Raw genomic sequence first — 24030 nt, forward strand, 5'->3', positions numbered from 1 at the left:
CTATTCATTGAAAAAGCATTTTATTATAAACATCACTTATACACAAAACCAAAAATGTTGATACAATAGTTCTAAAAAAATCTTGGTTTATCTAAAACAGTTACGATGCGACCTCAACAGTGATGGCTTCACATTTTCCAGTCTCCTGGTCTGTGCATGTCACCTGTAAAGATCCATCCCTAAAGAAACAAAAGATTACATTCCATAAGCTCAATTTATACAAACACAAAGTCACTGAGAAGACTGAAATTTTCAAAAGAAGTTTATTAAGGTAAAGATTAAACACAGTTTGGTATCTTTAAATTCACCATGTGTTATTTCTTGAAGGCTCTTAGATTTCCTGCTTTATCTCTGAGACCAGCTATATACTCTGGAAATCCAAGATAATAAAAGCTTAAAACTTTATACTAGCTCAAGACAGATCATGGCAAGGTCATCCCAGTGAGTTCAATATCCTTTCTAAGTATGATTTACAGATTATATTGCTCCTAAAGTCAAATGGGAAAGATTTACTTGAAATAAACAGTGGTAAGATGACCTGTAAAGAAAAGGCAACAGCTGAATTTAATTAGTAAATTTCCTAGACTAGCTTTTCCATAGCAATAAGGGTCCACAGAAGACCCACAACACTAGTTGGTGTACATGTCTTTCTAAAATAAAAGCTCTCACAGTGGAAATGTCATTCACAGGGAAATTGCTGCAGCGTTTTAACAAATGGTTTGCCTACCATGGTTAAGTTAGTCAAACTTTAATGCAACCAAGTTTCAGAAAGTCTTCATAATATTGTAAGGATTTAATTATGTACCTTTTCATAGTAAGAACAGCTAATATATCACGTAATCCGTTTTCTTTTTTATCTAAATCCTGAAGCACAACCTGTTTGTGCGAAAACAAACAAAAAACAAAGACGATTTAGTACTTTTACTGCAAAGGATCAAAATTTAGTTTTTAATAATAACAACCCTTTTAAAACAGGGCAGTTTTCAGTTATCCCACCATTTAAAGAGCATTCAGAGATTAGGGCATTAAGCCTTGTTAAGTACAGATATATCTTTCAGAGGGAGGAGATATAAGACAATTAATGTATTTGTCCCTCTTTTACGTCATATCCCATTAACATGACTGCGGCTAAGAAGCCCTGTCCTCAAAAACAAAGAGCATTGGGGGTGGGGAGAAATTAAGCCACAATCAACAGTAACATCGATTATGCTCCAAATACTTTCTGTGTGTACTTGGAATGCTACCCATTTAAAAGAAATACACAGAATTTTGGGGTTATATTTGTCAGAAGAGGTGTTATGAAGTCTATAAAATTTTAGTTTCTGAAAGACTGGTATTCCAAAAAAGCAAACTAGGAGTTTGGCATCGCCTTCCCATACGTTGCCAAGATCAAGTTGAATAACCTCTCAGGTAAGTCACCATCCAGGACTCATCGGAAAAGGAGGCGAGAACAGAGGGAAGCAGAAACATCCTCTTCCCAACTCAGTGCCACACAACTCCTGCAATTTTCTTTTATTAAAAAAATCATTTTTTTTAAAAGATTTTATTTATTATGTATACAACATTCTGCCTTCACATATGCCTGCACACCAGAAGAGGGCGCCAGATCTCACTACAGATGGTTGTGAGCCACCATGTGGTTGCTGGGAATTGAACTCAGATCCTCTGGAAGAACAGTCAGTGCTCTTAACCTCTGAGCCATATCTCCAGCCCTAAAAAAATCATTTTATCTTATTTATTTTGCAAGTGCATGTGCGTACTTGAGACTTGATATGAGCGTGGAGATCAGAGGATTACCCGAGTCAGGGGGTTCTGTCTATTTGAACATCACCTCACACAGCACCTGGCATTTACCAAACAGAAAGTCTGGTCTTCTCTTTCCAGTTATGTAATTACTAAGCCTGACCAAGAGCACAGAGAAGTGGCATAATCAGAAAATGATTTCATTCTTATTTTTTTAACACTTTCAAATGAAAGATCAATTATTTCTTTTCATTTTAAAAAAATGAGTAAGAAGAATATTAGCAGACTACGTACACTTTGCATTAATGGAAATATCACTGAACTGACTTTAAAAGGAAAAGCTAAACATCTGCCTGTGACAAAGTTAGAGTGTCCAATTTTGTGTATTTACCTGTGCAAACTTGGTCTCCTCTTTAGCAGAGTTCATCCCCTCAGACTCATAGAGTTCAAGGCAAACGGAAGATATACTGCCAGGGGCTTGTAGGGTGTGCTGTCTTCGGGCTGGCAGAGGAGTCCCGGATGGAAACAGTACCATGAATCTGTTGGCACCGGATTCATCAACCTCCTAGGAAGCAGGAAAGCAAGGTGAACACTCCAATTTTTATCTTTACAATGGAAAATAGCCCATTATTCCTGCTGTAAAGAAAATATATAGTCCTTGCTGACAATCTGGAAAGTAGACAGAAAACACAGGTACAAGACCCAATTCCACCTCCCTTTGTTTAATTACATATGGACACATAGCTCTCTCTACATATGCTAGAAGCTGGTCTTTAAAAACTGCACTTTACTTACTACAGGGCTTATTACATATTACAATGAAATGTAATAAAATAAAAACTTAGGGCAATCAATCTGTAGTAACTTTATGGAGACGAGTAGAAAACTAAGCACACCTTAACTAAGATAGCCTTGGCTGAACGCTCTATCATAGAGAGTCACCCTCTAGTTACCTTAACTAAGATAGCCTTGGCTGAACGCTCTATCATAGAGAGTCACCCTCTAGTTACCTTAACTAAGATAGCCTTGGCTGAACGCTCTATCATAGAGAGTCACCCTCTAGTTACCTTAACTAAGATAGCCTTGGCTGAACGCTCTATCATAGAGAGTCACCCTCTAGTTACCTTAACTAAGATAGCCTTGGCTGAACGCTCTATCATAGAGAGTCACCCTCTAGTTACTTTAACTAAGATAGCCTTGGCTGAACGCTCTATCATAGAGAGTCACCCTCTAGTTACCTTAACTAAGATAGCCTTGGCTGAACGCTCTATCATAGAGAGTCACCCTCTAGTTACCTTAACTAAGATAGCCTTGGCTGAACGCTCTATCATAGAGAGTCACCCTCTAGTTACCTTAACTAAGATAGCCTTGGCTGAACGCTCTATCATAGAGAGTCACCCTCTAGTTACCTTAACTAAGATAGCCTTGGCTGAACGCTCTATCATAGAGAGTCACCCTCTAGTTACCTTAACTAAGATAGCCTTGGCTGAACGCTCTATCATAGAGAGTCACCCTCTAGTTACCTTAACTAAGATAGCCTTGGCTGAACGCTCTATCATAAGAGAGTCACCCTCTAGTTACCTTAACTAAGATAGCCTTGGCTGAACGCTCTATCATAGAGAGTCACCCTCTAGTTACCTTAACTAAGATAGCCTTGGCTGAACGCTCTATCATAAGAGAGTCACCCTCTAGTTACCTTAACTAAGATAGCCTTGGCTGAACGCTCTATCATAGAGAGTCACCCTCTAGTTACCTTAACTAAGATAGCCTTGGCTGAACGCTCTATCATAGAGAGTCACCCTCTAGTTACCTTAACTAAGATAGCCTTGGCTGAACGCTCTATCATAGAGAGTCACCCTCTAGTTACCTTAACTAAGATAGCCTTGGCTGAACACTCTATCATAAGAGAGTCACCCTCTAGTTACCTTAACTAAAATATCCTTGGCTGAACACTCTATCATAAGAGAGTCACCCTCTAGTTACCTTAACTAAGATAGCCTTGGCTGAACGCTCTATCATAAGAGAGTCACCCTCTAGTTACCTTAACTAAGATAGCCTTGGCTGAACACTCTATCATAAGAGAGTCACCCTCTAGTTACCTTAACTAAGATAGCCTTGGCTGAACACTCTATCATAAGAGAGTCACCCTCTAGTTACCTTAACTAAAATATCCTTGGCTGAACACTCTATCATAAGAGAGTCACCCTCTAGTTACCTTAACTAAGATAGCCTTGGCTGAACGCTCTATCATAAGAGAGTCACCCTCTAGTTACCTTAACTAAAATATCCTTGGCTGAACACTCTATCATAAGAGAGTCATCCTCTAGTTAGTTACCTTAACTAAGATAGCCTTGGCTGAACACTCTATCATAAGAGAGTCACCCTCTAGTTACCTTAACTAAGATAGCCTTGGCTGAACACTCTATCATAAGAGAGTCATCCTCTAGTTACCTTAACTAAGATAGCCTTGGCTGAACGTTCTATCATAAGAGAGTCACCCTCTAGTTACCTTAACTAAAATATCCTTGGCTGAACACTCTATCATAAGAGAGTCACCCTCTAGTTACCTTAACTAAAATATCCTTGGCTGAACACTCTATCATGACAGAGTCATCCACCGAAGTGCTCTCTTTCCCAACAAGAATCCCAGCTTCTATAGCTGCACCAATAGGGATGACCTCATCTGGAGGGATGGCGTTGAGAAGCTCCACAGCTGGGAAGAGATCTTTAATCAGCTGCTGCAGTCTTGGAATTCTTGAAGACCCACCACACAGCACAACCTAAAACATGAAGAATACGATGAGCCACCTGTTACACGAGACCGTGTTTGACATATTATGTTACCTAACACACAAATGTACTTAACATATCCTTTCCTCTCAACTAATTTAAATTCAGAATCACAGTATATAAAATATGAACAGAAATATACTGAGCTTATGGTTAATATGAAGTCAACTAAACAGAAAGCAATTAACATTCTGTACTATTCCAATACTTTATAAGAAATGTTTATGTAAAGGTATATATTGCTAATCTCTCCATAAGAGAACTTTATTACATATATTTTTCCCCTACCATGAAAAAATAGCAAGGGCCTTTGGAAAAAAGATTTTATATTTGTACAAAACTGTATTTTAAGCACTCAGTATGCTATCTGACTAAATCTCATCTCTGGAGAGCTTAATATAAAACTACTTTGTAAATTCCTCAGGAGTCTCCTTGATTCATCCAATCAGCATCTGAGACGCGCTGGTCATGTAGAATGCTGACTAAACACACAGTTGGGGAAAGTTACTCATCCACAGCTTTTTATTTAATAATCTTTTGGGGGTGGGGTGGGGTGTTCAAAACAAGGTTTCTCTGTGTAACACTCCTGGCTGTCCTGGGACCTGCTCTGTAGACCAGGCTGGCCTCGAACTCAAGAGATCACCTGTCTCTGCCTCCCAGGTACTGGGATTAAAGGTGTGAGCTACGATTGCCTGGCTATTTAATAATCTTTTAATGGATGCTCTTGAACATGTGGTGTGAGACAAGAGGTGCCAGGCTAATCTTCAGGTGAGTGTAAAGAAATACCAGGTTTTTAAAAAGTAGATTTACTTTTAAGAAGGATATACTTTCCTAAAGTTTTATGATCCTCATAAATACCCACAGAACAAAAATGTAGGATGTCTTTTAAAAATTTTCAGATTCAACAAAAAACTGTATTAGTAAACTGTAAATTAGCACAATCCTCCTCCTCCCAAAAAAACCTGCAAAATTTTGGCTTTTTCATTTTAGATGAAAAGTACATGTGTTACATTAACATGACAGCAGAGAGTAGGTTTGAGACTAAGCAAAAGGACCAAATCTGAGAACTAATACTTCTTCTGCCAACTTAAATTTGAATAGAAAATAGCTTTCATTTATACTGTAATTTGTAATACACCTGTACAATAACACAGTTGTCTCTTTTAGGGGATGAGGGGAAGGCTGGACTTGGGTGGGGACAGCTAGGGAGTAGAGATGGTTTCACATAGCCCAGGCCCACTCTGAGCTCTCTATGCACTCAAGGATGACCTTGAACTCTTAATTCTCCTGCTTCCACCCCCCCAAGCACTGGAATTAGTTTGCACTACCTTACACATGGTGCTAATTTTCTGTTCCTACTACTAGTTTTCGTTGTTTTGTAAAATACCTGAAAATGTAGCTAGTGCCTATCTGTTAGTGCTTCTGTGGATTAAATGTTTAAATGCCTAAAAGCCCAACCGCCCATTCTCTTTCCCTGTGAGAGAACTGGCCACTGTACTGTCAGGCTTGTCTAGGAGCCTGACAGAGCAGTCATACCATATCTAAACAGAAGCATTAGAGGGAGCAGATGTTCTCAGAATTCCTCCTAATTTACACTCCATGGAGTGGGAACTGTACATGGCTACTCCTTTAACCCTCGCCCTGTGTGAAGCCAGGGCAACAGCCACAAAAGCAGAGCTCCAGCCGCTGTCTGCTACTTACATGCAACCTGGGCAAGACACAGACGTCTGCTCTAGAGAAGCACTGAGTGGAGCAGGGCAGCAGACAAAAGAGGGGGCTTTCAGTTATTAAAAGCTTGTATACCCAAAGCAAGAGTCTAAGGCTGAAGACTATTTTATCTCAGGTCAAGCAATTCAGAGTTGAACTGTAGTGGGAATTAAATGACAGAGCCCCACGACAAACGCAGAAGGGAACTGACACTGATTACGAACAGCATGCTTCGGACCGCTCCCCAGGACCCTTAGAATTAGCTGTACTACTTCCACTGCGAACACTGCCACTCTCTCTCCCTGTCTGTAAGGTGCAGGAAACGACACTGCAATTGCGCAGCTCTTTCCACTGAACTTAAACAGCACTCCACAGGGAAGCCATAAACTCCGGACACTAAGGAAACTTCCTCAGGTCAGAAGGATCCAGACCCACAAGGCCCACCCCTAGGTGACAGGGCAACAGCTGCTGGGCACAGCAGGCAGTGGGTGGGGCTGCCTGCAAGGAGAGGGCGCTTTAGGGAGGCAGAGCTGTCATCCATGCTGGTGGGGGCTTTCCCATGATGCAGCTGTCCAGGAGCTGCTCATGTTCTGCGAGCATTCGTTCCATTCGGGAACGATACTGGGTTAAATCTTGCTTCTACTCCAACCAACCCCAAGATCTTCAGGAAATCACTTCATTTCCGGACTTGAGTGTCTCAACAAAGCGGGGCAGATGACAGTGCCTGCTGCACAGGACACAACACTTCAATATCTGTCTGTCTCGCGTATAGATAAACATATATTGACATACATTGGAAGGGTATTCTTCTTCTTCTTTTTTTTTTTTTGGTGAGGAAACAGAATATAGACATACTTATGTGAGTTTACCAGATCATAATTAACAAAGGTTCTGTAACAAATCTTTCTACACCATTATTCCCTATGTTTTAAATCTGAAATTGCCCCTAAAACAGATTAGGAAAGGAAAGAGCATTACCTTGTTAATATCATCTGCTGTGAATCCACTCTGACGTAGGAGTTCTCGGACAGCTTCTATACATTTGTTGAAAAGTGGAGAACAAAGAAGCTCAAACCTTGCTCTGCGTGCACAGATGTGAACATGGGAACAGAGAGAGGACAGAGCAAAGGCTCAGTATAGTGTGACTTCTCAGCAGGGAACACCAATTTCCTAAGAACAGGTTTGCAGATTACTAAGTGTGTGTGTGTGTGTGTGTGTGTGTGTGTGTGTGTGTGTCAAAGGGAGAGCTGTCTTGCTCATGGCTGACTCATAAGCGTTCAAGAAAAAAAATAGCTAAGAAGATGCACAAATACACGGTATGCAACAATAAATCTGCCGACTCCAATAGAACCTCCATTTGGACCATTTTGCTATGTTTCCTATGTTCAAGCTTTAACAATTATTCCTAATTACTTCCCTTTACATCCTGAGATCACAGTATATGAATATCCAGTCTGTACTAAGAAAGCTGTACACTGATGTAATACCAAGACAGACTCCCTCAATGAAAGCTATACTACCCCATTTCATATTGTTTTTTTAAGTTATCACATTTTATTAATGAATAACAACAAGAACTCAGAAATCTAAAATAAATGCATGGCAAGTTCTACAAGCTGCCCAGAGTGGTGGCTCACTTCTTTGATTCCCATGTATTAATTTCTTTTAGATGTATTTATTTGCATGCGTGTGCACGGTGCACATGTAAACTGGAGGATAACTCAGAGAGTTGATTCTCTTTTTCCACCATGTGGATTCCAGGGATCAAACTCAGGTCATCAAGCACCTTTATCTGCTGAACCATCTTGCTGACCCACATTCAATTTCTCAAATGCAGGTAATTTTAAATGTTCTTACCTATAAAAAACTAAATATTCTTTATGGTTGAAATCTTTGAGATAAATCCTTAATGAAAACCAACAACTTTCATTTCCTTTTTACACAGATATGAATAAGCAAGCAAACACTGAGTATCTGAGCGAACGGCCTACGGCGTTCTGCAGATAGAAACCATGTGAAGCTTCTCCACCTCTCAAGAGACTTCAGTGCACTTGAACACATTTTCTGTCCTTTGGGCTGCGCTAAAGAGCAAGCCATTAACCACAAAGGCTCCCAAACCAGTGTTTTTAATGTTTCCCTCTGTCCAACATGACTTTAATTTAAACATCAAGGGTAGGATTTTCAGAAAAGTCAACAGAAGGGAAGGGCCTCAATTATGAGATGGAGAAGTTGCCCAAAACCAATCAAGAGAATCCTAAAAACACAACTTGGGAAGCTGGGTAATTCTAATTGTACTTCAAAGTAGTCTGTTGTCAGATTGCTGAGCAACTGCGACAGGCTAACTAGAGTTATCTCTAGTAAGGGTGCAATTGAGAGGCAGGGCAGCATCCATTCACCTGGGTGAAGATGCAATCACTTGTCAGCAATGTCTTGGATCATATAAAAGACACGCTATATTAAAAGCTATATTATGCACATTAAATCTTGTTTATGAAATATCATAGAGGTGATTAAAGTATCAAATCTTGGTTAGAGATGTGACTCAGTTGACAGAGGGCTTGCTTAGTTAGTATGTATGAAGTCCAGGGCTCTACTACTGCACAAACTGGTATTGTAGTGCATGTCTGCAGTCCCAGGACTGGGGAAGTAGATGCAGGAGGACCAAGAGATCTATCTAGGTCATCCTAAGGTACTGTGGTTGAGGCTAGCCTGGGCTATCTAAGACCCTGTCTCAAAATACCAAGGGTTGGGGAGACGGCTTGTTGAGTAAGAGCACTTACTCTACAAGGGTAAAGGCCTAGGTTCGAATCCCTAGCACCCATGTAACAAACTGGACATGGCGACATGTGCCTGTAACCCCAGCATCAGGGAAAGTGAGGGGGTATCGTGGATAACTTTCTCAAGAGCTCACTGGCCAGCTAGCCTAGCCAAAACAGCAAGCACAAGACCAATGTCAATCTTCAATAAAGAGCAATAATTACAGAGCAAGAACTTTGGAATCCAGCTGTCACACCTATTTAGAGTGATAAAAATAAGCCCCAAATTTATCTCTACAGATAATCAAAGAAAGAAAAGCTGCACATTGGAAAATTATATGCACAACATGCTCCCAGAATGTCTGAACTTTCTTTTGGGTATCAGTTTTACCTGGACACGTTGCAATCAAAATCCTGACCTTCATACAATGAATCTACGAAACAATTGGCACTTCCCAAGGTTGACAAAGAATGTTTGGCCACTTCAGCACTGTTGATCAATTTCATCATGGCTCGGGCATTTCCTCTCACGTCATGTTTGAACAACCTAAAAATGTAACATTGGAAGTTTAAAGGTCCTGGGCCATTTATAATTTAATGCCACTAAAATCTAAATACCATTACAGCAATAATGAATTAATCAAATACTAGTAATGTGGTTTCTAATGCTTCTAAACTTTTCTAAGCATATTATCTGGGTCCTTCATTTCAAGAATAACCAATTTTTATATTATTTTGAATGGCTGTATTAAGTAACCATCAGAGTCTATGGCAGGTACAACAATCATACTAGAGACTACGTGCCTTGCCTTTAAATCAGCACATAATCACTATGTATGGTGTGAGCTAGCTGGGACACTGACAGCTCAAGATGCTGGGACTGAAGAGATGGCTCAGCCAGTAATAGTGTATTATACCTGAGTTCAGATTCTCTACAAGAGGCTGAGTCACCTCTCTAGCCACATAAATAAATCTTAAAAAAAAAAAGTAAAAAAAAATAAAAGAAAAGAGAAAGAAAAGTTTAAATTGGGGAAAACCAAACCAAACCCCTGAAGAGAAGCCTCAATCAGGAACTGGGTACTCACCTCTGAAACTCTGAAGCCAGATACTGCGCCAAGGTTTCTGTGAAATGCGCACCCCCTACATTATCATTGCTGTTCGTTGAAAGAACGCGATACATCCCACTGTTAACTTCCATGACACTGAGGGATAAGGATGTTCCTCCAAGCTTAAATACCAGAACATGGCTTCAAGGAAAGGAGAAAAAGAAGGGTGACACATCCAAGACTCAAACATTTCAAAGCCAGACTGCACCTCTAAACCTGACAGCAGCTGTCTCTAGCCAGTGCTGAAGTCAGCCTTGAACACATTCTTGTGAAACCAAATCAATGCCCCTTTCCGTCAGCCACGCTGAAGAAACCCTTTTTATGAGGGACTAGACTTCCAAACACTAATTTATGAATCTGAATAGAATCAAGTACAGAAATCCTGTTAATTTTACACAAGTTACCACAACACAGCTTATGGATCTAAAGCACAAGGACACTAGAAGCCAACTCCCTATTTCTGGCATAACAGAATTCATAATTTGTAACACTTTTATATTAACCTAGCTTATCTCAAAATAATTTCCTAATCATTTATACATATTAGTTTCTCTGACCATGAAAAATTTGGACAGGGTCAAACAATTTGGAAAAGTCAACACTGTCTAAAAACTAGAAGTGCGGTAAGATCGACAGCACCCAAGTGTCAGCTGGAAACTGGATCAGTCCGTAATTACCCAATTTCTACAACAAAATGAGGGTCCCAGGAGGACTCTTCCCTGTATCTCCTTCTCAGCTGCTCAGGACTAGTGAGATGAGAGTTTCACGTGCCTTTCCTATGCCAAGGTCGGCACCACGCTGATGGGCATCACTGCTGTAATCGCATTGAAAACTACAGATGTGGTGTTTACCTCTTCCCAGTGGGGCAGTCTTGTCCAATCCCATAAGCAAGAAGAGCTGCAGATGGCTCATGTATTAGTCGCAACACATTAAATCCAGCGGCTCCAGCTGCTTCTCTGTAAACAATTTCCTCTCAATGAATCTCAGATCACAACACACTCAGTCCTATACTTGTAGGGTGCTCTGCTGAAAGGTCCGTGCACTAGCAAACGACACTCAGAGAGTACAAGAAATAGAACATGTGGAAAGGAAATGACTGGAATTCACTGTTTAAAAATATACTGTTCAGAGCCTGTTTTCTTGACAAAATAGTTTGTGTTTACATTGAATAAGAAAAAATAAACTGTCAGGGCTAGGGGTTGGCTCAGTTGGTAAGCAGGTCTGCTACACAGGCATGAGGGTCTGGGCTTGAATCCCCAGCACCCACATAAAACACAAGTGTGGTGGTGTGTAACTGTAACCACAGTGCCGGGGCAGGGTGTGTGCAGGTGTGTGTGTGTGTGCGCGCGCGCACGGCAGGGGACAGGACAGGATCAAGGAGCTTGATAACCAGGCTGCCCAGGCATATGGTTGAGTGCCAGGTTCAATGAGAGACCCTGTCTCAAGGAACAGGGTGGAAAGTGACTGAAGACACCCGATGGGGACCTCTGGCCTCCAAAGGTACCAGCAAACACACATGCACACTACACACACGTGGATACACACAAAAAGGAAAGAAATGGGAAAGATAGCTCTCAAATAAATACATCTACGTTTAAAAAAAAAAGTTGTTCACTTCTTTTGGGGGAGTCTTTGGGCTCTGAAAGCCTAGAATGGGTACCTTGCCTCCATATAGTTCAGAATATTCCCCTTTGAAGCAACAACCACAGTCATAATTAGAGTTAATTCTGAGGTCAGAGCCACAGCTCACTCGTCTCTATGTACTCTACTGGAATCTACTGTATCTTAGGAGGTAAAAGAAATCATTAATTTTTGACTGAATGAAGAAAGCAAATAAATCCCCATGATTGCAAATTTTAGGAAGTGATAAAAATGTCTAAAACATTGTGGAATTCCCCAATTTCTTCACTCTGGACCCACAATTAATTCTCAGCTTGCTACAACACAGGTAAGGGGACTCACACTCAGGACACCTGTGAGGGTCAAACCTAACTTTAGCTGTTAAGATGTTGTTTAGATGTTAAGAACTCAGATAAACAATAATTAACTGGTTTGTTTGAAAAGTCAGCATCCCCACCTAAAAGGAAGCACCTCCTCATCTCCAGAAAGGACTCTGGCTCTCCATTAACATACACTGTGGTGTCCATTAGCATATCAAGGTCTATGCTAGCTTCTCAACTCCTCCAGCCCGCCCTCAACAAGTACCTGTCACGCACTCCAAAGTCCTGGATCCCAGTTTACACATTCCCCTCCTCCCAGGGACCCAGTTCCATTAAAGCCCTGGAACTTCCCCCCACCCCTTCATCACAATCCCAGTCTCCCTGAGACAGCATGGCGGTTTGGAATAAACATATCTCTTTTACCCTATTTTGGTTTCTTTACTGTGCTTCATTTTATTCAATAATAGCCCATGTTTTGTTGTTTTTTTTTTACAGCATTCTTATGTATTTCCCACATAAGCTTCAATTTATGAAATAGGCAAAGTGCAGTTCCCAATAAAACAGCTAAGAGGGCACACAACATTTAATACTAAATTCTCTTGGTGCTTCATAAAAAGAAGTATTAATGACATTACCATGAAATACAAATGCCACTGTACTACCTAAGCTAACTTCACACTTCATTACTGAGTACAACTTGTATTTCTTCTAACTAACCAAGTTAAGACAGTTACACTTACCCCAGAGCAGATTTTTGCTTTTCTCCAAAATCAAATGGGACGGTAATAACTACATCATTTGCATCTGAGCCCAAGACAGAATGTGCTGTTTCTGTACATTTCCAAGGAGACACAAATACATTATGATGAGACATGTCAGGTCTCTGTAGTTTCCTAACTGAAGCCAAAGATCTTCTCACTAAACAAAACTCCCAATTTGCCCACCCTGTCCACCCCCTCCTATGGCTCTTACGTCATGAGTGCTTCTTGTGGTTTTCATGATGGCGTGTGGACACAGAACCAGGTACTTTCCAAAGAGCCTGGCTCTTCAGTCTTGGACTAAAGTCTAAATTAGATTGGGTCCAGGGAACCAGTTCCAAAGACATTAATGTGAAGATTAATGTCCTTGAGCTCAGGACATTAAAAGATTGCCTTGTCTCTCACAAGATTTTTTGTTTGTTTTTCGAGACAGGGTTTCTCTGTGTAGTCCTGGCTGTCCTGGAACTCTGTAGACCAGGCTGCCCTCAAACTCAGAGGCACTTGTCTCTGCCTCCTGAGTGCTGGGATGAAAGGTGATTTTGGAAAGTTTGGAGTTCAGAATTTTGGATTAGGGATTCTTAACTGGCAGATTCTAGGTAGATATCCCCAAATTTGACAATCTCTAAAATTTTAAATACTTCTGGTCCCAAGCATTTCAGATATGAGCTACTCAATCTGTCCTTACAGGGAAGGTTAAGGTTAGAGCCAACTGGTAGCCAAACAAAATCTAGTTTAGATCTAACTGCTAATTTGTGGACTCACTCACTGTTTGTCCCTTCAAATCTTTTTGTTTGCTTGTGTGTGTGATAGCATGCACGCATGCATGTGCATGTTAAGGTGTCTTTAACTTGCCAAGAACTCTTCAAGTAGATCAGGATGGCCAGCCAGCAAGCCCCAGGCGCACTTCGGTCTCCAGCTTCTCACACTGCAAACCACCGTCCCAACTCTTTTACAGTTAACAGTTAGGGGCTGCAGAGGTGGCTCAGTGGTTAAGAACCTGTATTGTTCTCGCAGAGATCCTAAGTTCAATTCCCAGCACCCACATCAAGCAGCTTACAAGTGCTTCTAATTCCAGCTCCAGAGGAAACCTCTACCCTCATGCACATATACACTTGTATGTGTAAATAAATACCATATATATTTACACTCACACACATATACACACATGAAGTTGTAAATGCAGTACCTTTCATTTTACTGAATATCAGTCTGGCAACATCTTCCGGATTAATAAACTTTGTTTCCTCCCCAGTATCTATTTCATATCGCAATTTCCCATTTTTTTCAGTGACCTAAAAATAAATTACAATTATGCCAAATGTAAAATAATTTAACTAAGAACTTTAAATGAATTTCAGTTTAACACTGTATGTCATGAACTTTGGCAATTAATTACTTTGAGCAAAGAGGAGAGAGTAAAAGAACCATACTCACTGAACATTTACTTTCCGAGATGTATTTCTGAGCTTGTGGATCGGCAGGGCTGTTCATAAAGAGATACAGAGATACCTTAGCATTAAAAAATTAATATTGTAGATACATAAGGCTTAAAGAAGTCTGTACTCTTCACACCACTGAATAGATACAAAAATATATCAACAATTAAACTGATCAATAATAAGAGAGGCTTGAATTTAATGGAGGATTTTACAATGGCTATAACTGCTGTTCTTTGCCTTTGAAAATAACTATTGTTCTGACCTTGCCACACATTTTAATGAATTGATCAAGGATCTTAACACCAAACCAGAGATACAAAGGACGTAAGACTGTAAACCCAGGGTAAAGACTTCACCCCACATTTTTTGCTGGGTTTCTATACATGAAAATTAACACCAAAATCCAAAATTTTGAGCAAAAGTATGGATGTTGCATATGGAACGTTGTACCAAGAGACATTATGCTAACACCCATATAAAATACCAAATTACCTGCATCTATGAAGAGTAAAAATGGGCACGTCGCTAAGACACTAATGACCGCAGCTGACACTATTCCACTCGTAACACCAAGTGGAGCAGGCCAGGTGCGCGTTATTTTAGAGACATGCTCAGAGAGGGGTGGCGACTTACAGGACAGGGCCAGGACTTGACCCCAGCTACACTCAGCAGTCTTCCCTCACATTGTTAAGTGAGCACTCTGTGAATTCTGTTTATCAAAGACAGGAAAGAACTCTGCTCCTTCACTTAGTTTCATGTAGAAATTGAGACAAACTAGTCTGCCCCTTCCTAGCAGTCTCCAAAGAGCCGTGGCCATTCTCTACACAAAGTATTCAGAGCTCACTAGGAGCTGGAAATTAGTAGTGGCAGACGGTGGTCCAGGGCCACGTGAGAACCGTATTCTTCGCCATATGAGGGGACAGAAGGGTATACAATGGCTAAACTGGTCTAGCCTAGAATCACAAGCAAGTTCACTTTCCCTTTCTCTGATCACCTAAAAATTGAGAATTAGTAGAGGCCAGATGTAAGATTGCCCCATGTGTCACAGCTATATTAAATAGTGATATAACTGGCCAGTAACCAGATCTACAGTGTAGAATTTAGGTTTCTCTCTCTCTCTCTCTCTTTTCCTTTTTCTCCCCCCCCTCCTTTTTTTTTAAAGAAACTGCCTGGCCCTTCTATTTTTCTGAACCATGTGACCCCCATTCCAGATATTTTAAGGGAAGTAGAAGAGAACAACAAAGTTTCCCCAGAGTGGGATTTTGTACCAGTGTTATAAATTCTGCATAATTCTCACATATTCAGAACAGAATTCAAACTGGCCAGGAACATCTACTATATGGAGTTTAAGTTATTAACCAATAGCACAGGATCATTTTCAAGTGAGGGTGTTTATGGAATTGATAGAACTCCTAGAAATTTATTTTCTGACTGTCATGCAGAGAGGGTCTGAGACAGGGTGCAATGTCGCAAGGGGGCAATACACACATAGATGACACTGGAGACTCACGGTAGACAGAGAAAGCAGGATGGAGGTGACAAAGGACCAGAAGTCATCAGAAAGCAGTGGACAGACCCACAGTTCCACACAAGTCAAAACTTTATTTGTCCACACCAGGATTAAGGTATGTAACAGAAAAACAGGCGGTGGGCGGCTGGCATAGAGGGCACCTTATTCACACTGCGGATTCAGGAGGTTGGTCCTAACATGGCACCACAGCTTCTCACCAGCAACGCCATGACCACTTTCTCAAGTCTCTCTGACAGTTATCAGGGCCCTGGGGTTTGAAAACACCAGCACTCAAGTGCGATGGCCTCCTTTGCACTCCACCACACTCCACGCCCACACAGACAGTCCACCTGTGTGCTGGGTCCTCACAACACCCCTGTGAGGTAGGCAGGACAGACGATTGCTAGTTCCCACGTGAGATGAAGACCCTGAGTTACAGAACGGTGAGAGGCCTGTTGGAGGAGGTAATGGGAAGGCGGAGGTCAGGCCTTCCTTGCACATGGTCTCTACTACCACACCGTCTTTAGTATTTTGCAAGTTTTCTTGTTAACTCCTCAGGACCTAGTATTTTATTCCCTTATTTTGGTTACTCTGCCCATTAGGGTTTTCAAAATACCTCAAATTTAACTCCACCCTGTTCCTTAGCATTTCTCTCGTATGAAATAGATGCCCATCTACATACTGTCACCATTAGATCTCTATGGCACAGGTCTAAGTCTCCTCCAAGTGCTTCTCTGTCTCCACCCCCCAGAGCACTTATCAGTATTAGCTCTACTTGGTTACAACAGATATGCATTTTTCCACGTCATGGCCTAAAACATGAAACAACATACACTTATACATCCACTTCAATGAAAGAAAGATATCTATCTACGGATGTTCAGTATGATGCTCAGAAACCTCACCAGCATATCAATAAGCATCAATACTATCGAAGTGTCCTTAAATACAACTGTAAGCAGTATTTCAAACATACATTAATAGCTGCTGACTGAAAATATTATAAAGAGCTCACCTCCACTTTTACCATTCTAGAACTGAAAGGTACTATAAAAATTATCTAGTAGAAATTCCTCAACCTAGAGATTAAAAAAAAAATGGTGGCACAACTTGGGTAAGTGCTTCAGCCAATGAAAACAATTGTGACAGGCCTGGAGTCCGGGAGTCCTAGCCAGACCCCAGTGCGTTCCACACACACTGCTCCTGTGAGTTCTAGGCAGACCCCAGTGTATTGCACACACACACACACACACACACCGCTCATGAGTTCCAGGCAGACCCCAGTGCGTTACACACACACACTGCTCATGTAGCCTCCTCTTCCAGCAGTGCGCTCTTACACCTGTTCATGGCTCCAGGGATCCCACCACTGTTTTGTCCTTTTCTTTACTGATTTACGTGTCCAGCCTTCCTATAAGCACCTGACTGCAATGCACCCCACTCACCCCCCAAAAAAACTCTTAAAACATTTTGTCCCAAGCTTCCTAATTGCAGGAGGGCTTTTAAACCCCTAAGAGTCTTACCTGTGTTTTCTACAGCACTACAAGACCTACTAAGAACCAGTTCAGTGACAGCCAATAGCACTGCAGTGTAGTGTATCACCACTATCTCCCCACAGGGACGTGTGTCTGAGTGAGGGCTTGAGCTTAGAGAGCTGTCTCTGGGACCGGCCTCTCTCACCTCCCAGTGTTCTCAAAACTAAAGGGCAAACAGAGCTGCTCTCTGACATTAGTCCTATCATCTGCTTACATCACTTAGGGAAAAAAAGTTAGCCTGGATCTATACTTGCCCTCAATAACATGTTAGGGCCCAACCAAACATCAGCTAACAGAAACAAATGCAATGGGCCACTAGCAGATTGGAAATGGATATAATCCAGGCTGTTTCCATGTTCAAATGGCAACCACAATGTAAACATACAATGTATGCATCTAAATGGGCTCAAATAATACGAAAGGCAAAGAACTTACTTACACTCTCTCCCTTATAAAACAGTCACTGTTTTACCCTCTCAAAGTCTACCAACACTAACCGCTCACCTCCACAGTGCTCAGTATCAGGTCCTCACCTCTACAGAGACCAGAAACGAGAGAAATGACAGCGGGGAAGCTGGTCTGAGAGAAGTGCTAGCACGTGGGTATGTCAGAGACACAGCAGTGAAGATGTAAGCGACAAAGACACAAATACAGTTGTGCCCAGACTGGTGACCACAGAGAGGGTTAAGAACTTACGATCTCATCTAAGAGGCAAACAAATTAAACTGATAAAAATTCAAGCAATGAGGTCGCGGGACACCACTACATCTCTGTATGTTGTAAACAACAGGGCTTACCCCTGCTTCGCCTCAGTCAAGGGCAAGTGCATTCGTAACTGACATGTGTATACTGCTTTGAAACCCTTTCACATCTATAAGTCTCTCGGTCCTCACAACAACCCTGTGAGGTAGGCAGGGCAGGAACGACTGACCCCCTCAACAGACGAGGAGACTGCTGGCAAGGTAAAGATTGCCTCACAGGGTGAGCATCCAGGACAAGCTAGCTATTGATGTGTCCCTTCCGGTTTTTACTAGGCCGCGCTTCCATTCCTTAAAGGCCTTTCCATCAGGGAGACTCTCAGGAAAAGACACAGAAAAGGAGCCAGGGTTCTGGAAGGTAGCTGAGAGAAATGGAGTTGTACCCGTCTGGGAAAGACATCCATTCGACCAGTTCCTAGCTTTCGGTATTTGAAATCAATCTCTGAAGCAACTTCTCAAGCCCTAGCTGGAAAGCACCAGTTGCTTCTTCCACGGCCGTCGCCAAGCGTCTGATGGCGATGACGGCGTCCCTGCGCAGCTCATTAGCGGTGTCTTGCTGGGCACTGGCCTCCTCGCCAATAGCGATCAGCCTGTCCAGCTTCTCTTCCTCTCTCTTGGAGAGTTCTCGTGCCAGCCTCCTGTTTTCTGCCAACTCAGCTGCAATGGTCCTGGCCACTGAGCGCCTTCTTCGCCTCACCCACCGAGGAGGGGGTTCACCGGTCAGAGGTCTGTCCCCACTAGAGATAAAAGCAACTCTGGAAGAGGCGCCTGGAGGCTGTGGTGTGGAGGCTGCCCCAACAGGGTTTCGGCTGGTGCTGGTACAGGGACTGGATTCCCTCGACACACCCAGTCTGGTCATGAGGCTGCTCTGACAGGGAGCAACTGCACCTCTGAAAAGGTGGTGGGAGCTGCTGTAGCTGGGGGTCCCTTGAGAGTACCCTGAAAAACAAAGCCACAGTGTTGCAAAGAGAACATTCCTGCTAAGGGAATGCTTGCAGCCAGCAACAGAGTTGTGACAGTTACAAAAGTAGGGTAGTTCTTGGGAAGACCTCTTTCCAGGAGGGAATAAAAGGAAATGATTCTGTAATAAAACTGGCCCCGTAAGTTTCCCAAGACCCTTTCCACGTGGCTATGCAACCCATTCTTTCCCCTATGTATTCCTAAGTACCCATCACAAATCATGCCCAAAGCTGGACATAACATTCAGTGTTGGAGCACTTGCCAGGCATGCACAAATCATGACGAAACTAGCATGCTTTGAAAGAGCATGTCTTCGTGTGAGAAGAGTTTGACTATATATGTAAGTTCATAGTTAAAAACTGGGAGTACTTGAAAAAGGGGGTCCAATGAGACAGAAATCAAGAGAAGCTCAAGACGGTGCTACCCAAATATTTAACACTACTTGGGACCAAGTGACTCTGAGCCCCAGTCCCATTCATGCTTGGGAGTTACCTGCACCCAAGGAGTCATCCCAGGAGTCCTCAAGGTCACTGGCTCCTGGTATCTGGTCACGGATTCTCAGCTGACAATCCTCATCTGGTTCCTTAACTGTTTGCAAAATGTGCTGAGGACCAGCTGCCTGTGTCCTTTCCGCTTTCCGCAAGCTGGCTCCCTCTTCCCCTGCAGTGACGGAGGCCACTAAATCCTGATCACAGTGCTTGGCCCAAGAAGCAGCCTCTATTAAGTTGTCTGGGTCCGTCACTATCTGATTTCGAAGAAGCTGGTCCAACGTGTCATAAAATGGGCAGTGCGGTGGGTCCCCCACACTTGTGGCATGGGCTACATAGGCCTTTAAATATAATGCCTTCAGAACTTTAAACTTGGAGCGGCACTGGCGTTCGGTGCGGCGGAAGCCTTCCTGCTGCATCCGCTTAGACACGGCCTGATAGACATCTGCATTATGATGCATAGTCTGGAGGCGCTGGATGTACTCTGCCTCGCCTAGTATGGAGAGAAGAGTTCGTGTCTCCTGTCTGGACCAACGGATGCCCGCACTGCTACTGGTGGTGGCCATAGTGGACTGGGAAGGAAGGCTACCGAAGCAAGCTCCTGGGCAGCAGGGTACAATTTTGAAGGCGTGGGGAAGTTCTGTGTGCTCTCAGCATTTTTCCAGGAGCCAGCCGGTTCTTTCCTCTCAGGGCTAATTGCTGAGAAGTCAGGTCTGAGGACCACACTTCTGGCTGGAAAGCCACAGGGGAATGAGAGTTACAGGGAAGGTGTAAGGATCATTCTGGCAGCAAGCTAAGTAGTGCTTCCTGTGTGTAGGTCAGAGCCACGGCCAAGACTCTGGGAGTTCATCTACTCACAGGAAGTACCCGACCATGGGCTTAATGGCTTGGGAACAAAATGACTGGCTCTTCTACAAAGGGCTAAATGCACCCAAGGCTGAGACCTGATATAACCACGCTTTATAATGATCATGGTCTTGTTAAGTGGCTAGGCCAAGGAGAAAAATAACCTGAGCACGAAACAGTACTAGCAGGGCTGTGGTCTAGTGGTATGTCTGAATGGTACTCGACATTGCTTTATCTACTGCAGTGTGTCTGTGTGTTACCCATCTGACGCTCTCCGGCATTCTTGCTAAGTGGATTTAGCTTTCAAGGCCAGACAAGCGAGCCTGAGCTGTTCTGCTAATACAAAGTACAAAATGTGATAAATGACAGTCATGGCAGCATCAAGGAAACAAGTCAAAACATCACCGGCTTCCAGGGGATAGATCTGGAAACGTTCTCTGTCTTGACTGGATCAACATTAGTGTCCTGGTGATACTCAACTATATAATCTTGCTGGACGGTGCCACTGGGGGAACGGGTAAAACTAATAATATACTGGTTGCTTTTATTTTCTTTTGCGTGAAACTAGGATTATCTCCAAAGGGCAAGGGTTACTAAAAAAATTGCTAGCTCCTCAATGACGCTGGCTCCAAGATCTATCACAACTCCCCATTTATAATTAAAAAAACATTTGATACCAACTTATTTTTAATATGCTTAGCAATACATTTTAATAACACTACGAAAGCTAAAGGCTATGGGCGCATACTCATCACACAGACACACACACATACACCACACACCAATCTGAATTTGTTCCTAAATGTTGTGATATCAAGTTCAGTGTACTAAACAGGCAAGAGCTAGTAAAATAAGCATGCTCTGTAAATGAAGTATTACATTTAACTAACAATTTCTAAGTTTTAGAATCATCACAAGGAAACATCTAATCTTTACATTCTCATGAAATGAAGCAGACCAGGGTGGAGCTGGACTACAATGAGTCCTGAACTGCAAAACTAATTTCCTAATCCACCTCTTTAATCTGGAAAAGTCACAAATTCCAAGTGCCTTGACTTCCTCATCTGTAAACAGCAAAGGGCAGTACCTATCCGACCAATTTTTATGGGGATGTTGAGAGGATTCAATAGAATCATAGATGTGAAAGCACTTAAAATACCACCAAGTACTACCACACCAGAGAAAACGACAAGGCCCTAGTTATTATGATAATCTATAATTTGAGGAGACAGAAGTCTGGGGGAAGCGAGCTTCTACAATCTTCTAATTAAAGTCACAACAGATGATTGACCTGCTTCTTAAGACATTAATTAAGCTGTTTCTCCAATGATTACATTTGTGAGTCAATTGGAAAAGCAGTTCCCAGAAAGAGTCAGACGGGCCCCCTAGGAGGAAAATCAATACCAGCTACATAAATTATGACCAATTTTAAGAGATTTCGCAAAACTCAATCACCATGAAGAGAAATCTTCACATTCCCACATAATTATTCAAGTTCACTCAGTTAAAAAAAAATATAAAAACGCAAACTGCCCAAAGTACCGCCTGTGACTGAGACAAATGGCCAAGAGTAAAAGAACACTGCATTCATTAATACCATCAGACCTGTCAACAAGAACCGAATTGCTGAACAAACGCACTGGGTACTCCCCAAAATGACTATCATCAAATAAACTGCAGTATCTCTAGGTTTGCCTTTTGCCTAGAACCTACAAGCATATGTTTTCGGTTAGCACATCTTAAAAAGGACTTTACATCATACCTTCTGCCAAGGAGCTGCTTCACTTTCACTACTGTGCTCGAGATATTTCTTACTCTACTTTGTTTTGCTGCCAGACCAACAACCTGAAAGAGAGCAGCACATTAACGACAATGCATGCGAGCCGTCATTATTTTCAAGTACAAAGACGGGGGTAAGAGAGCGACCTGTTCATTCTCCGAGTAGGCAACAATGGCTGGCGTGACTCTATCCCCTGCATCGTTCGCAACCACATCGGCCCGGCCATCCTAAAAAGACACATACAAGGGTTACTTCTTTCGCACTGAACTACACAAGCTCACTGAACATACCTGCAGGGCGTAGAATTTTAGAAGAGCCTTTAGTCAGTGATGGCCATTCAGGTCTTGAAGTAACCGTTTGTAAATAATCAGTGATTGTTACCTGAGATTCATGTGGTTGCTCTTCCTTTGGGATTTCAGAGCCTTTGCACGACACCAAGTCACAAGTCACAGACCTTCCTGGCAAACCAGGAACTCTGGCAATGGCTGAGAATTGCTCAGGTTCCTCAGACAACTCCGAGATCAGTAAGAGGTTCTGGCATTTGGAAATTGACTTGCTAAAAGGCCTTTTGTGTAACAATCAAAAAAGCTACTCTGCAAGGCTACTCTGGGGTTCAGTCCTCAGAGACTGGTCCAGCCTGCTGCTGGCAAAGCCTTATGACATCCTGCAGTGTCTCTTCTGTACCACCCTGCTTTACTTCGGCATTTATATGCCAATGTGATTTTGCCATCTATTTGCAAAGAAAAATTGGTTTATCAATCTTTTTAACTGCCACTATTAGTTTCAAAGCTTATACTCCATGCATCACCCCCCCTCCCGTTAGTTCTGCACAGTAAACTGAATCAAACATTCTATACACAATAACTTGATACATATGACTCTCCCACAAGTACACCTTTCCTTCCTACTTTCCTACAAATGCAGCAGCTAATCCTTTGGGACTTTCCTCATAAATCACATAACGCTTAAACCCCAAGTGGGTAAATTCCTTGTCATTGTTCCTTCTGCCTCGATATTCAGGAGAAAAATGTCATAGCTCCTTGTCAAGTTCTCAGTTCCAGAATCACCAAGTGTGTACAGCAGTGTCAATTCTTAAACGGCTACTCCTCTCCAGGCTGCAGTTCCACAGCGCTTCTGGCTGTCCAGAAATCCCAAAGACCTCCCCACTCCGGGAATCCCGAGCCCGTGATGCCACCGTGACCGGGGTCAGTTGTCACTAAGATATCTCTGGCATCCAGGGGATTCTGACATTCAGGTTTGTTCTAGGTATCTTTACAAGAGGATTCCTGGACGCATCCTGGGACCCTGACGTCTTCTGAACCCTCTGGTCATCATATGGCCACGGCCTCCTAAGTGAACCCTGCAGGTTTGAGGTCCCGGAGACTCCTCTGGTTATCCCAAGGCCTTCTTGTTCCTGGAAAGCCTCAAGGGAGACAGCAGCCCCGACGTCCCAGGAGGGAATCCCGAAGTGCCCGGTATCCCTTCAGCATCCACCCTCCACGCAGCGGGCTTGGCTGTGGAGGACGAGCGGAGAACCCGCAACATCGCCACTCGCTCGTAAGTAAGGTTCCCGGGTCGGGAACAGGGTAACCATCACGAACCCCAGAGCCAGCCTCCCAATCTCACCTTGTAGACAGCCACACAGGCCGATGTGCAGCCCAAATGCACGCCGATCGCCGCCATGAGGCGGCGGAGACCACAGCAGCTCAACGAAGGACCCTTCCTTCAGCAAGCACCGCTAGTCTCCTCGGAGCAAACCCATCAGCCACTGCGGAGACTTCACGTTCCCGCCCGCCTACTGCGTCCGGCCTGCTGCGCCGGCCTCCCGAGCCGCAGCCAATCAGCATAAGGAACCCGCCTTCCTTCACAGCAGTTAGCCAATAATTTTAGCGCATCGCTCCGCGCTCCCTTGGA

General features: G+C 42.9%; 2 protein-coding genes across 2 annotated transcripts; both read right to left on the reverse strand.

Moving 5' to 3' along the window:
- Window positions 1-3: 3 nt before the first annotated feature.
- Hspa14 (heat shock protein family A (Hsp70) member 14) lies at window positions 4-23916 on the reverse strand. Its single transcript, XM_087896363.1, has 14 exons — window positions 23743-23916; window positions 22263-22343; window positions 22099-22181; window positions 14235-14283; window positions 13987-14092; window positions 12783-12873; window positions 10954-11058; window positions 10082-10243; window positions 9388-9543; window positions 7219-7321; window positions 4311-4523; window positions 2135-2308; window positions 806-876; window positions 4-179 (listed from the first exon to the last, which is right to left on the reverse strand). The coding sequence occupies exons 1-14, from the start codon at window positions 23797-23799 to the stop codon at window positions 101-103; spliced, it is 1530 nt and encodes a 509-aa protein (XP_087752489.1). The 5' UTR covers window positions 23800-23916; the 3' UTR covers window positions 4-100.
- Window positions 15822-20222, reverse strand: Msantd7 (Myb/SANT DNA binding domain containing 7). Its single transcript, XM_085699076.2, has 2 exons — window positions 19495-20222; window positions 15822-18981 (listed from the first exon to the last, which is right to left on the reverse strand). Exons 1-2 carry the CDS (start codon window positions 20054-20056, stop codon window positions 18458-18460), a joined length of 1086 nt encoding a protein of 361 aa, XP_085555202.1. The 5' UTR covers window positions 20057-20222; the 3' UTR covers window positions 15822-18457.
- Window positions 23917-24030: the final 114 nt, after the last annotated feature.

This window comes from Myodes glareolus, chromosome 14, assembly GCF_982192425.1.
Source record: "Myodes glareolus chromosome 14, mMyoGla1.1, whole genome shotgun sequence".
Classification (NCBI taxonomy): domain Eukaryota; kingdom Metazoa; phylum Chordata; class Mammalia; order Rodentia; family Cricetidae; genus Myodes; species Myodes glareolus.